The sequence below is a fragment of the Zootermopsis nevadensis genome, unplaced genomic scaffold (assembly GCF_977971745.1).
Source record: "Zootermopsis nevadensis isolate Lab colony 2312 unplaced genomic scaffold, Znev_1.0 Znev_ptg000004l, whole genome shotgun sequence".
Lineage (NCBI taxonomy): Eukaryota > Metazoa > Arthropoda > Insecta > Blattodea > Termopsidae > Zootermopsis > Zootermopsis nevadensis.
In genome coordinates this window covers 6,088,455-6,101,463 of record NW_028259136.1, presented here as the reverse complement: position 1 = coordinate 6,101,463, position 13,009 = coordinate 6,088,455, and the positions used below count along the sequence as shown (strand labels likewise).

At 36.7% G+C, this 13,009-nt stretch overlaps 2 protein-coding genes across 9 annotated transcripts in view; both read left to right on the top strand.

The window, feature by feature from the left end:
* Positions 1-2,893, top strand: part of LOC110828783 (anillin-like) — a 120,072-nt gene extending 117,179 nt beyond the window's left edge. For 6 of the 7 annotated variants that reach the window (XM_087342692.1, XM_087342694.1, XM_087342695.1 and 3 more), the window contains 3 exons: positions 61-255; positions 1,019-1,191; positions 1,305-2,893. In XM_087342692.1, the coding sequence (XP_087198818.1) occupies positions 61-255; positions 1,019-1,191; positions 1,305-1,413 (477 nt within the window). In that variant the 3' untranslated portion in view covers positions 1,414-2,893. The remainder of the gene's footprint in view (positions 1-60; positions 256-1,018; positions 1,192-1,304) is intronic. The other variant, XR_015533621.1, reaches the window with a different exon arrangement.
* Positions 2,894-3,628: 735 nt separating this feature from the next.
* LOC110828776 (uncharacterized) lies at positions 3,629-13,006 on the top strand. 2 transcript variants are annotated; one of them, XM_022061787.2, is made up of 7 exons: positions 3,629-4,927; positions 5,378-5,577; positions 6,718-6,856; positions 7,240-7,578; positions 8,580-9,022; positions 9,966-10,255; positions 11,577-13,006. In XM_022061787.2, the coding sequence occupies exons 1-7, from the start codon at positions 4,061-4,063 to the stop codon at positions 11,705-11,707; spliced, it is 2,409 nt and encodes an 802-aa protein (XP_021917479.1). In that variant the 5' UTR covers positions 3,629-4,060; the 3' UTR covers positions 11,708-13,006. The 2 variants fall into 2 exon arrangements, with proteins under 2 accessions (XP_021917479.1, XP_021917478.1); XM_022061786.2 differs by having other exon boundaries at positions 6,706-6,856.
* The last annotated feature ends 3 nt before the right edge of the window (positions 13,007-13,009 follow it).

Here is a 13,009-nt window from a genome sequence, read left to right as displayed (position 1 = left end):
AGTTTCAAATCAAAATTTTTTGGGAAAAAATAGAAGATGTGTGTTGTATTCTAATTGCAGGTAGCTTTTGCTTCCCCACTGGAAGGTAATATTAAGCTGCAACTCAGCTCAGAACTTCAGTTAGATGTAGGAGAAAGGGGGTTTCTTACCATGTTTGAGGATCTGTCCGGATTTGGCGCATGGCATCGGAGATGGTGTCAACTTAATGGTGCAACTCTTTCATATTGGAAATATCCGGACGATGAGGAAAAGAAGGTATGTTGATTTTACTAGATTACATTTTGTCCACTTGTTTCAAAGAAACAAGATGGAGTATGTTTCTCAGCTATTATTTAACACAAGGTTATAGTTTAGGCTGTTCATAACAGAGGCTAGTCATAGTCTTGTAAATTTTTATTTTACATTTAAAAATGTTGTATTGAGGTGTGTGGATACAATTCTGGGGAAGATGCATACTTTTTCAAACATGAATCATTATCAAGACTGTTGGGCTATAAATCAAATTTGCTTCAGTGATATACATTGGGTGTTTCCTCCTCATAAGTTTGCACATGTCATGTTGGTATTGTTGGTGTTAATTTGAAATGTACCAAGGATGGGAGGTATCCAATAGTAAAATGTCCATAAAAGTAAAGTAAAGCTGTCCCACTATACGCCATGTAGGCGCTTGGGAGGAGTGGAGGTACAGCTCCTACTCATTCTTGACCTCGGCACTAGATGGTGGTAAGTGGTCAGCATCACGCCCTGGCCGTGCTTTACCCCTGGGAAAGAACCCCGGTACCCATTGGATAGGAGGCTGGGTGGGCCCTAGAGCCGGTCTGGACTCAGAGGCTAGAGGAAAAATCCTCTGCCCCCGTCGGGGATCGAACCCCAGTCGCCCAGTCCGTAGGCAGTCCATACCAATATAATAATGTCTGTGACTGATTTAAAGGTTTATTATATACCTATAGTTTTTTTGTGAAGTTGTTTGTACAGAGGATTTACTGCAAATAAATTTGCTTTCGTGGTATGGTTTCAGGTACCAATTGGACAAATAGATTTAAATATTTGTACTACAGAAGTTGTGGGTCCGGTACCACGTGATATTTGTGCACGACCACATACTTTTTTGTTAGAGACAACAAGGCCATCACAGCCTGATGATGAAGATTCTTTGGTGCTAGTAAGATGTGGCACAGACACTGTGATTCGGTAAATAATATTTTGTCTATTTTTGTATTTGTTGTGACTGAATTTTAATGAAATTATCTTTAGCATTTCAATCTTTGTGGATTAATATGATCTAAAGAGTTGTTGTTTTACAGGCACCTGCTATCAGCAGACACGCGGAAGGATTTTGCCGTGTGGTGTGTGCAACTTAACAAGGCTCTGACTATGTTGAGAACATGGGGCAGTAAATCTTCCAACTTCTGATTTCTGGTGTTGCTTTGTGTTTGGTAGCTCCTGCCACCAGTTCTTGAAGTGTATGAAGACTTTTCCTGGATTGACTTTCTTAAAGAAGTATAATTTTCAAACATACTTTTCACATGTTTATAAGAAAGTGATTTTATTTTGCTGATGTAATGTTTAGTATCTAGAAATGTTGCGTTAATTTTTAATGTTTTTTTCTTATGTGGTGGGTTTGGGTCTTACTGACATAACATAATTTATAGAGCCACCTGAAGATGAGCTTATTTATAGGTTTTAAATTAAAGATGTGCTACTAGTTTTGACTGCTGCATGCATACAAAGCTTCTTTCATATCAAATTATAATGAAGATTTAATTAGTATGTTTGCATCTAAATGTCCATAAGTCTAAATATGTTGCAACACTTTTAATGCTTGAATGTGATTATTCAAATTTTTCTACACTGTTATAAAACTTGAAATACTGTAGGTCTCTTATCAGAACAATAATTGAAAGGAAGGTAGATTTAATTGATAGATCATTTAATGAAGATATATAAAGTTCAGGGAAATTATCAGGGGCTGGTTGACTGGTACCATACTTATTTAACACTCAAAAAAATTAAAGTTCATATAGACATGTAGTTGGTAATAGTGATTTTTAGGATAGTGGTGGAATTCTGAACATTAAAAATATGATGGCAAAAGGTTTTCTTTCAGCTTGTATATTTTGGGCAGAAATGAATGTTTTAAAATTTGTAAGATGTGTATAGGTAGACTTGTGTCTTTATGCAGGTTGTGATTGAAACATCTAGAAATATTTAATATCCAGAACTCCACAAACTGTGTGGTCATTGTCTCAGAGAATTATATTTTTACAGTGCTAACATTTCATTAAAAATCAGTTCCCCGAATTTTACTAATTTTTCTGTTCTTTTTAGCTGAATAGCAGCAACATAACTTACCACACTTTGACTCTACTAATTATTATTATTCAGTGTTCTGTCTGACGACAGGTCCATTGCTCTGCCCAAAAAGAGCTCTCCAGTTTTCCCTATTCTCAGCTTCTCGTTTTAACTTCTGAAACTTCATTTTCTTTCCTTGTTTCAGATCGTCGGTTAGCTGTATTAGTCTTCTTCCCAGTCCTCGCATTTCTTCAACCTGGCCTTCGATGATAACACTCAGTAATCCATTCCTTCTCATAATATGTCCCAGCCACTCTACTAATAAGGTATATTATGTTACACCTGTTTTCCCTTTCTCTACAGTCAGTAGCAACTTACTGCATTTATAAATCACAATTCTTTCAGAAGAGAACAGCTCTACATAAATTCACTCTTGAAGTATTACAAGCATTAAATGACATGTCATGATCTAGTTATCTTTATAATGCTTCTAATTACTGTTAATCATAATATATTGATTAATGTATCTTATGGAGGTGCTAGTAAATAGAACATATGTATGGGAGACAGAATTTTAAATAAAATGTCCAAATACTCTTGATATTGTTTAATCTAACAAGGATAACATTTAAACAAGGCTCTATACTTGATTTTCTTTTTCTCTTATATATCAATATTGACCTAGTGTAGATTTGTTTGCAGATGATACTGGAATAATAGTAATAACATTTAGGTTATCTTATAGAATTATCAAATCATATATTTGCTGATGGAGTCTGCAACTTGTACCTAAAGGATTTGTGAGTTCAATAGATTCTATTCAGCAGAACTTAAAATGATTATCATTTAAATTCTACCTAATCTTAGTTTTATTGTCATTAGTGCTACAAAAATTATAATTGTGTCACAACTACACCCTACCCCACATTTTTGATGCTGTATGTACAAAGAATGGAAGCTAAATGCAGTAAGTTATCTCTTTAGTGAACTTTTACCTCCACATTTGAATGAAAAGTATGATGAAAAACTGTGCCTTCTACCTATATTTAATTTAAATTTATGTATTTAATCAAAATGCATGAGAGTTTTTGGGATGGGACCTATTGTAAGAGAAAGGTTCAGCATTGGTATAGTATCATGTTCAAATACAGATTTCATAATAGATTGAAGAAAAGCGAATGTAAATTGTCGAATGATTAATTTCTGTTTGGATTTTCGTTTATCATTAACAATATATAAGAGCACATTATTATGTAGGGGGAACTAACTTCAGGCGCTTTCTGTATTGAGTGCGCTACATTCCTCAGATAATTCCCTAGTAGTCTACATTTTTGACGTTAGATGGTGTGAAAAGTGAATTATTAACAATGGCGTTTGTGTAGAGAGTGGTGTAAAGAATCGTTCGAATTTTTTAATTTATATGTAAATGTATCGTGAAAATATAAGAAAAAATGTTGTCAGTTAGAGAAATACCTGTTTAAGTTGATTAAAGTTTAGTTCTGTAGAAGTGGGATATGAATTACGATGTCTTTCGTTAACATTCCTGACATTCCAAAGGAAGAATGGAAGTAAATTTTGAAGAGCACGAAGATAAATATGTATGCTGATGGATGTAGAGTAGCCGGTTTGTCGTGAATAAGAAACGGAAATCCTCTGCCATAGTTCTGCGTTAATTCTAGGATTTCCGTAATAATGATTAATACGTGACCTGAAAATGGTAATTCTGCATAAGAATGCCACAGATCCGTGAGTTGAAGCATTCAGAATCATGGCTCACCACGAATTTCTTCCAGTTTGTGATGTGCTGTTTAATATAATCTCCTTGGCCTCTTACTTTTGTGACGTGGTGTTCGATGTCGTGATGGGATATGCACTGTTTGAAAGGGGTCGCATTGTTTGGTTTGCTGTTTCAATGACTTTTGTTACTGCTTCTGTGGTCATAAGCCAAGTCATATCCCTCAAATGGTACATTCATGCAAGTGAGACTCGTAGACGGTTGAAGGAGAAATCGAAAAGCGAAGCTGAGGTTGCAAAAAATCCTCGTTATAGTAGTGAACAGTGTTTGCAATTTCTTGTTGCAGCCCTGCACCTCATACAGTGTGGTATTCTTTGGCGGTATTTCAAATTATTCATTCCTGTAGATCTTCGTTACGTGAAACATGAAGTACGAGATCTGTGTATGTTGCGTTTATTTCATGCCTTCTGTGAAGCAGCCCCTATGTTACTAGTCCAGCTGTATTTGTTGTGGCAGGAAAGCTCACCTAAGGAGTTTAGTGACCTCAACATTGTATCAACTGTTCTGTCACTATTCAGCGTTTGCTGGGCACTGGCCTCTTTCAGCAAGAATGTACGACTTCAAAATGTGCATCGATTGGTTCTAACATGGCTTGGTGTAATATTTCAGTTTCTTTGGAGACTTGGGACAGTTTCAGCACGTGTGACAGCTTTAACTGTGTATGCTACACTTTATGGACATTGGGTATTTCTTGTAATTGGCCTCCATTGGATTTCTATGTTTCTTTGGCTGATCTCACCAAAGAATGTGTTCCATGGTGAAAGAATCTCCAAGCGACGTAAGGCAGCCTTCTCAGCTCTCATAGCAATTGTCTATATATTTTCATACATCAACCTACAGGTAATGGGCAGTGTTAGTAATGACCTTCCGTTATGTGTAAGAGATCATTTAATATGCTGTGATGGTATGTTATTAAGTAAAATCAGTTGATTAACAGGCTTTAGTGATGGTCATTGTTGTTGATTGTGGTTTATGGATTGTGATACCATACCTTGAAGGTAGAGGTGATATGTTCCTGTGAACCTGTGAAACATTATTAACTGCCTACAAGGCTATGGAGCATCACAACCCCGAAGATCAAAATGGATATTATCACTGTTCTAAGAACCTCATATTTTTAAATTGTTGCTGTCTTCTGATCATATTTGTATTCATTTAGAAAATAAACACTTTTTGGTTTGTAAGAAATTTGAAATTTGCTTAGAGTTTTAATACTGTTATTATTGAATTATTTGATGGAAGGCAGTAAAGTAAAATATGCTTGAAAAATGTGTTTAATTTCTTTTATAGGAGTTTAATCCACGGCAGAAAATGGCAATGTTTTATGTGGTGATGTTCCTGGAAAATGGTCTTCTAGTTGCGGCATGGCTTGTTGGTGTATGGGGTGAGGCTCCTTGGTACAGGAATGCTATCCCCGGTGTTGTGTTCTTGTCATTTTGTACAGGAATAACTTTTATGCTGCTCTACTACCGGTACTTTCATGTCAGGAGGTTTGTATTATAATCTTTACAGCACCCCTTGACCGTGTCTACAGTTCATTAAGGTAGTGTTCATGCAGCTTCACACTGACTACATATATTTGACTCATGGAATTTTCTGCATACTCTGGTACATTGGTCATTGGCACAGGGTACCTTTACTTTGTTAAAAGTCACCAGTGGTGATTTTAACAGCAGATCTGTGCACCTATGCACTGTTGTATAATCTTGTGCTAAACTCATCACTTACATATTCCTTACATACCATAGATTTTTTCTCTATATGCACAACTCATTTGTTTAACAGTTAAATGTGTCACATGTTTTGATACTTTACTTATCATCTGACCATTTTGTTTTACTTCTGTTACTTGAATGCCGCTGTATGTTTTGACATAAAATATTGCATTTGAAAAGACAAATAATGTTTAATATATAAATGTAATATTTTAGTGAAGTCACAAAGGTAACATTGAAGCAACAAAAGTAAAACAAAATAGTTAAGGCCTGATAATATTTTTGTAGTACATATGATGCAGTCTACTAACTCTTTGTGACCCACTTTCAAAGAAGAGTCGAATCAACAGCCCTAGAATTCATTGAGGTTTAATGATATGGGAAGTGATGAGGTGATGAGGCAAGTGGCTGGAGAAGTGGTAAACCACCATTCTATTATACATTTGGAAAACATTATACCAGACTTTGAGTAATAATTATTTAAAAATCATGTTGATGTTTTCAGCATTCATAGTACACATGGGCAGACCTTGATAATTGCCTTGCCTTCATTGGAAGATAGCATATATAATTCCATGGTTACAACCAGCAGTGAAGTGTAAATGAACACTTAAAATAATCAGTTCTGTACAAAGAAGAAGCTTGTATGGTAAAACATGGAATGGACAAAGAAAAATCGAGTACATTTATTTCAGACCTAACAATAATGAAATATGGTATACAGAAATGTGTTCTTCATTTTGTTCTCTCAGATATACATATTTGAAGACCAAGTTTTACATAACTGCTTGTGATTTATAATACCACTGAATTATGTGAGATAAGTGTGTGTATGTGTGCTGGGCACTTAGCTCTGTGCTGTCCAACACTGAACATGGTAATACAAGTTAAAATGGGTTGAAGTTGCTGTTGCAGGTTGCATTATGAGGCAGGTGGTCGACCAAACTCATACAATAATAACTGTGACTCAACTCAACGTTTGTCTGGGAACAGCTATGGAGAAATTCAACAGAGCAGCAAATTGGATGATCAGCTAGCAGGAACTAAAAATCAGGTACCAGTTTCATATATATGCTTCATCCTTTGGTGTTTCAGTAGACAACCATTCCTACGTTGCCGAGTTTTGGATTCTGCACATTTACTGCCATGTGCCCTCATGAGCCTATTGGCTTTAGAGAGTTGGTATTCATTTGCTTTGAATTTGAGGCTGCAGTTGTATGCTAGTAGAAGCAGCAGTGGTCAGTGTGCTTGGTATTGAGTGCATATTATAAAATATTTATAAATGTGATGAGTATGAATAAAATATATTTGTATTTATTAACAATAAATGATAAATTAAAAAATATTTATCAAATGTTTTTAAGGGGAATATACAATACATGTTCTTTACTAGACATATAACTGCTCTTTTGTCTGATAAACTGATTTATGTGTCAGGAAACGGATTGCAATGGCAAGCTTGGTGGAAGCAGCTGTTACCAGCGAAATAACAATGGCTACCACCCATACCACCATGGTGGTATCCCAGGCGTATTTAACTGTCGATTTAGTAATCCTGTGGCATCTGCAGCAGCGACAAAACGTAAGAAAAAGAAGCCAACTAGTTTTGTTCCACCACCTGTTGTCACCACAATGCCATCTATGGCTATTGCTTTACAACAGCAGCAGCAGCACCATAGCTTGATGCAGGATGCTTTCAGCAGCAACCTTACAGTACAGATGCAGAGTGCTGTACCATTCTGGAGACGTCCATTACCAAGTCAGCATAACCACCAGGTTTGTTTGGTTTCTCTTGGTTTTAACTCTAATGTGATAATATGACCTGTCCAATTTCCATCCCACTTTTTCTTCTGTATCTGATAAATGCAGAATATCTGGTCACTAATGTATGATTTGAAGCTTTGACAGCTACTAAGCTCAACATCCTCTCAGGCAATTAGCCACAGCGGTTTGTTATAGGAAGAAACAGTTATGGGAACCATCTCTGTCCCCATCACCAGGGTTATGATGTCAGAACTGACACAGCTAATTGCCTGAGAGAATTTTATTTATATCAGGTCAGTAGGTATGTTATTATGTATGTTAAGTCCATGTTGATGATCACCATTCTTCTATGGCTTTCCAGTTCATATTCAGTCCATGGCCTCCTCAATTCTCCTCTTCCATTCGGTCCTCTGTTAGGTCCGTCTCTCCGAGGCTTTGATTGAGGTTTCGAAACATCTTCCTTTTCACGGTGCAAGGGTTTTAGCCTTATGACCAACCACCAATCTCGAGGACCAGGGTACCTGTCTTAGTCTGACCTCTGCCCCTCGACCAATCTGGCTAGGGAGGCACTACCAGTAGCTGTGCTACCGCCAGCATAGCTCTTGTGATCACTGAGGTACTCAAGCCCCATGACCACGACAAGGTGCAGGTACCATTAAGTGGGGTGATGATCACCATTAATTTTGTCTATATATAAAGTCTGCCATGAGAGAAGAATGTTACAGTGTTTTGTTTGAAGTATGATCTGAAAGTTTCATAGTGACTAAGTATAATGTATTCTTCTCAGGCTACCAGCTATGTAAGATGGTTGAAAGGAGAAAACACCATTTTGAGAACCACTGTGCAGGTTTTGCTAGTATTTACTTTAATTTCTAAGGAAAGTATAATACATTTAATTGTCAAGTAGCTTTGTTCTTTAATTTTAGCATACAAAAGAATGATGCCATACAGTCAAAGAGACAGATTTTTCCTAAAATAGGACCATCAAAATGAAGTGTTTGACATTGTTGTAGGGTGGTTCAAGTGAGAATGAAGCAAGCAGTGTAGGTTCAAGGGTGAACATTCAGCAGAAGCTTCAGGAGAAGAAACAGAAGCAACTTGCAGAATTACGAGTTATAGAGGAAGAGATCAAACAGGGCAAGATCCAGCGTCCTGGAGGCTCAGGAGGAGCACCTTCTGGGACTGGAGAAGACTTAGGGTCTCTCCCTCGACAGCCAATTCCACGTACTAAGCGACATAATCAAGGGGGTTGGCCACCTCCTTCACCACCAAGCTCACGTGCTTTACCTCCGCCTTACACTTACCACCTGTTGCCACCACCAAGAGCAAAACATCGGTCTAAAACACCAGAAATCTTGTTGGCTCCACATTATCTGGAAAACAGTGGATTGTATTTTGGGTGGGAACATGAACGGTCTCCAGTTTACAGGCTTTCAGATGATGAACCTATAGACAGGTGTGTATAACTTGGGTGTACATAAACTGTCGTTACATTGTCATTGCAACCTTAACTCTTTTTCTCTGTCCTGTTTCATTCTTCACCAGTGGAGCATCCCAGATAATGGAGGTTTATATACAGTAGTAACATCTGTGAATTTATAATCATTTAAATCAGTTCTGTGAATGTGTAATGATTTATGATTGGTTGTTTAATTATGTATCACCTGCAGAAAGAATGATGGTGATTGGAAAGGGATGTTGAAGAAATCATTGCGTGTCATAACAGCATTCACCAGAATTTCAAAATATTATGAGACTATCTTTTGAGTATGATATCTACAAGACTAGAGCATTACTTACTAGGAGTGTGATGTGTTTGTATAGGAAGTATCTCACAATACTATTAAACATTTTAATGTTTTTCATGGTGGTTCAAGTTCTCTCAAGTAAATCTTCGCACATCCATCTAAATTCATCATTCATGATGATACTGGTTGTATGGTTGACACTACATAACTTCAGCATTTGATATGAGCATTGATTTGAAGCTTTCAGAGCAACCTAACTCCATAAAATCTTCTCAGGCAATCAGCCACATTAACTGTTTAAAAGAAGAAAGTGATATTTCATGGAGCATCTCTGTCCCCATCATCGTGGTTGGACAGAGACGGTCCCTGAAACATCGGTTTGTTCTTTCGCATCTGATCTCCCGAGAAGAATTTATTGTGTGATATGAGCATTGTAAAACAAGTGAATAACAATCAGGTGGTCACCAATTAATAGAATCTGTGCACAGAGCAGCTGAGAGTAATGTATTTGTTTTTTCTGCAGTGTTACGTACTTTGTTGAGAATGAAAGCCCCAAATTGTATGTTATTTTTAATATTTTTGTATTCTGAGATGTAACCTTTTTATTTCATGAGTCTCGAGCTGCATTTGTAATGTTTCATTGCATATCAGGGACTGCAGCAGTGAACGAGGCTCCAATTACTCTGAGTCAGGGAGAGGTGGCAAAGATGAACTACTGGCACGGAATAGTGACATGGCAGGTGACTCTCATTCTAATGGTGCCCACCAGCAGCAGGCCATGCTGATGTACAAGTCGTATCGCATTCCATCTGACATGGACTCTCAGATCTCACTTCCAAGGTCATATACACTACCTCGGGAGTTCAAATATTACCGAAGGCCAAAGTCAAGGAAAGCCATACGTTCAGAGCATTTTGTGGCTTCTACAAACTCAAGTGATGGTAGGTTAAGTCATAACTGACAGACTAATATAATATTTTCATACAATGAATGAACAATACCACTAAGGTGGGAAATTTGTGCATATTTTAACAGTTCTGGTTCATATATTACCTTTGTGATTGGTATAAGTGACATCAGAGTTGTCTGAGCGATTGTAGATTCCCCATGTCACCATGGTAACAAAAATAGCTTGGATATTTCTACCCAGAAACACATCCAGGTCTTTACATGAAGTTCTCATTATTGTGTCTGATTTTAACCAAAATTGTGATTTGTCAACAAATTATACTGAAATTCCCCAGTGTCAAAATTTGTGAAACTCTGTCTAATCATTCCCAAGTTGTTACTTGTGGACAGCAGAACTGACATGTAGGGTGAAGCTAATAGCTGCATTTTTGCAACTTTTACTTGCAAATATGCCTAAAAGTTGGGTTTAGAATATTACTGTGTGGTGATATAAACTGGCCCAGAACAGGGTCTGGTGGAGGTCTTTGTTTAATTCGGTGATAAACCTTCGGGTTTTGTAAGTTAGTTAGTTTGTGATATAAACTGAACTTGAATAGCTAGAAGAGTGGGGCCAAGTTGCGATGCAGAAACATTGTAGTAATTTTAGGCTAGAATAAATTGTTGATGCAGCAAATTTTATTATCATAGGGCTTATATACTCATTCACAGATTCTTCAGTGCAGTTAAATCAGATTAAGTACAGGGCTATTCAAAAAGATTGTCGGGGTTTTAAAAAATCACTACACATAATACAATTGAGGTAGGAATACCAATCTTGTTTTATTGTGTAGCAAAACTCTCAAAGTTTTTTTACATGAATTATAAATGCTCAATATGTGCGCCTTCTGTCAATCTGCAGACATCTACACGATAGTCCATTTCTTCCCACACACGCCCCAGCGTGTCAGCGGTGATGTTCAGAATGGCGGCTCTGATACGTACCTTCAGATCCGGGATAGTCGCAGGTAGAGGGAGGACAAATACTTGATCCTTCCCAAATTTCGTGTGGAAGTGCCGTTGGACAATGGTAACGGACCGACTTTGATGATATTCGAGAGTACAAAAAGTCTTCTTCTTATCGATAGACGCCATATTGCAAAATCTGGCACCTGGCGGCCAATCGCGTAACTACTGGATGGTGGGTGGTACAGAACAAAACTTTGAGAGTTTTTCTATCCACCAGTGTAATGATAATAGTCGTATGTTTAATGCATTGCCCCACAAAAATTCACAAAACCCCCGACAATCTTTTTGAATAGCCCTGTATAATACAATCTATTTTTGTTGCTGTGTATATTTTTGTTTTTGTTTCAGGTGATGTGGATTCTGGGGATGAAACGCCTCACCATAACCGAAATGCACCATCACAGCATCATCCTCGTGCTGTGAGACTGCGGCCGTATCGGGGTTATGTAAGACGAGATCTACATGAAACCAAGTTGTGATACTTCTTGATCAAACCTGCCCTTGGCCTCACAGTTATCCATAACTCACCCTTGAGTTTCACTCGCTACCTTTCTAGTGTTTCCAAACCAAACATATTTCATGAACTCTTTTTATGAATTATTTGCATACATACTGATTCCTTTCAAAGCTCAGCGTTTGTACTCATATATATTTTGGAATGAATCTGCTAAGGGTACATTGGAGTTCATATATTCTCATAACAGGATTTTTTTTTTAAAGAACAAGGTTTCATTAGCATCAAGTTTATTAAGAATGAAATATATGAAGAAAGATGAAAATATCTTTTCTGTTTTATTACTTGGACTTAAAATTGTGAAATGATTCTCTTTGCTTTTTCTTTCTTAGAAGAAATAAATGAGGTTATCATATTTTTAAAAAAATATGAAACTAATGCAAAAGGTACAATTTTCATGTACATAGTAGGTTGTAGAGTCATAGAATATGTTGGTTAGAGAAACACTTCAAATTCTGTAACTGCGTTTCTCATTGTTCTGTTCACTGCTTCCCTTTCCTTCGTCCCTGTGTATATTATATCTTGTGTTTTAAAACACTTATATCTTGCCAGTCCATTAGTGAAGACTCATATTGAAAAGGGGAATGGTTGTGAAATTTATAAATACATTGTACAACAAAAATAATATTCTCCAATCCTTGAAATGAAAACAGGGAATTTGAGTAAATTGGGTTAGCCTGAGCTTTGATATTTTGTGTTGCCCACCATTTTTGCAGGAAATAGTAAGTTTTTATGTGTTAAGAACATTTTCTTTTACCATATTTATTACAAAAGTGACATTTTAACAAAATTCAGAATTGTTTTTAATGTTTTATATTTTGTAGTTGGTATGTGGAGTTTCTCCAGTAAGATCCAGAAGTTGCCCAGCATACTAGAATTCCAAAGGCAATGTTGTTAATCTGCCATTTCAGCCACGTGCGACGCTGAACTCCTGTTCTACCAATATGAGTCATTCCTTATGGATATACTGCCATATATGTGAGCGACCATTGTGACAATCTGTATTTTGAATTGTTTTGCAAAAATTTACACTGGCTTTTGCCAATTTTCTTATAAAATTTACAAATCTGAAGACTGACATTCTAGCTGTAGCTTTCTTTACAGTTGCTTTCTTTCTCTCTCTCTTTTTTCTTGTTGAATGGCTTAGTAAATGTCTTGTGGAGGGTACAAAAGTGAAATGTAAATATCTATTTTGTATGTAAATACTGGAATAAAATAACATGTTTCTACTTTTATATTTAAATATATGTTTTGCTATATATGATCA

What these genes read in the sequence shown, in the direction of transcription:
- LOC110828776 (XM_022061786.2), top strand. Translation starts at nt 4,061, where the DNA reads ATGGCTCACCACGAATTTCTTCCAGTTTGTGATGTGCTGTTTAATATA. An exon ending in CAAGTCAGCATAACCACCAG is followed by an intron (nt 7,579 to 8,579) that starts GTTTGTTTGGTT and finishes ACATTGTTGTAG; the next exon opens with GGTGGTTCAAGTGAGAATGA. An exon ending in GATGATGAACCTATAGACAG is followed by an intron (nt 9,023 to 9,965) that starts GTGTGTATAACT and finishes ATTGCATATCAG; the next exon opens with GGACTGCAGCAGTGAACGAG.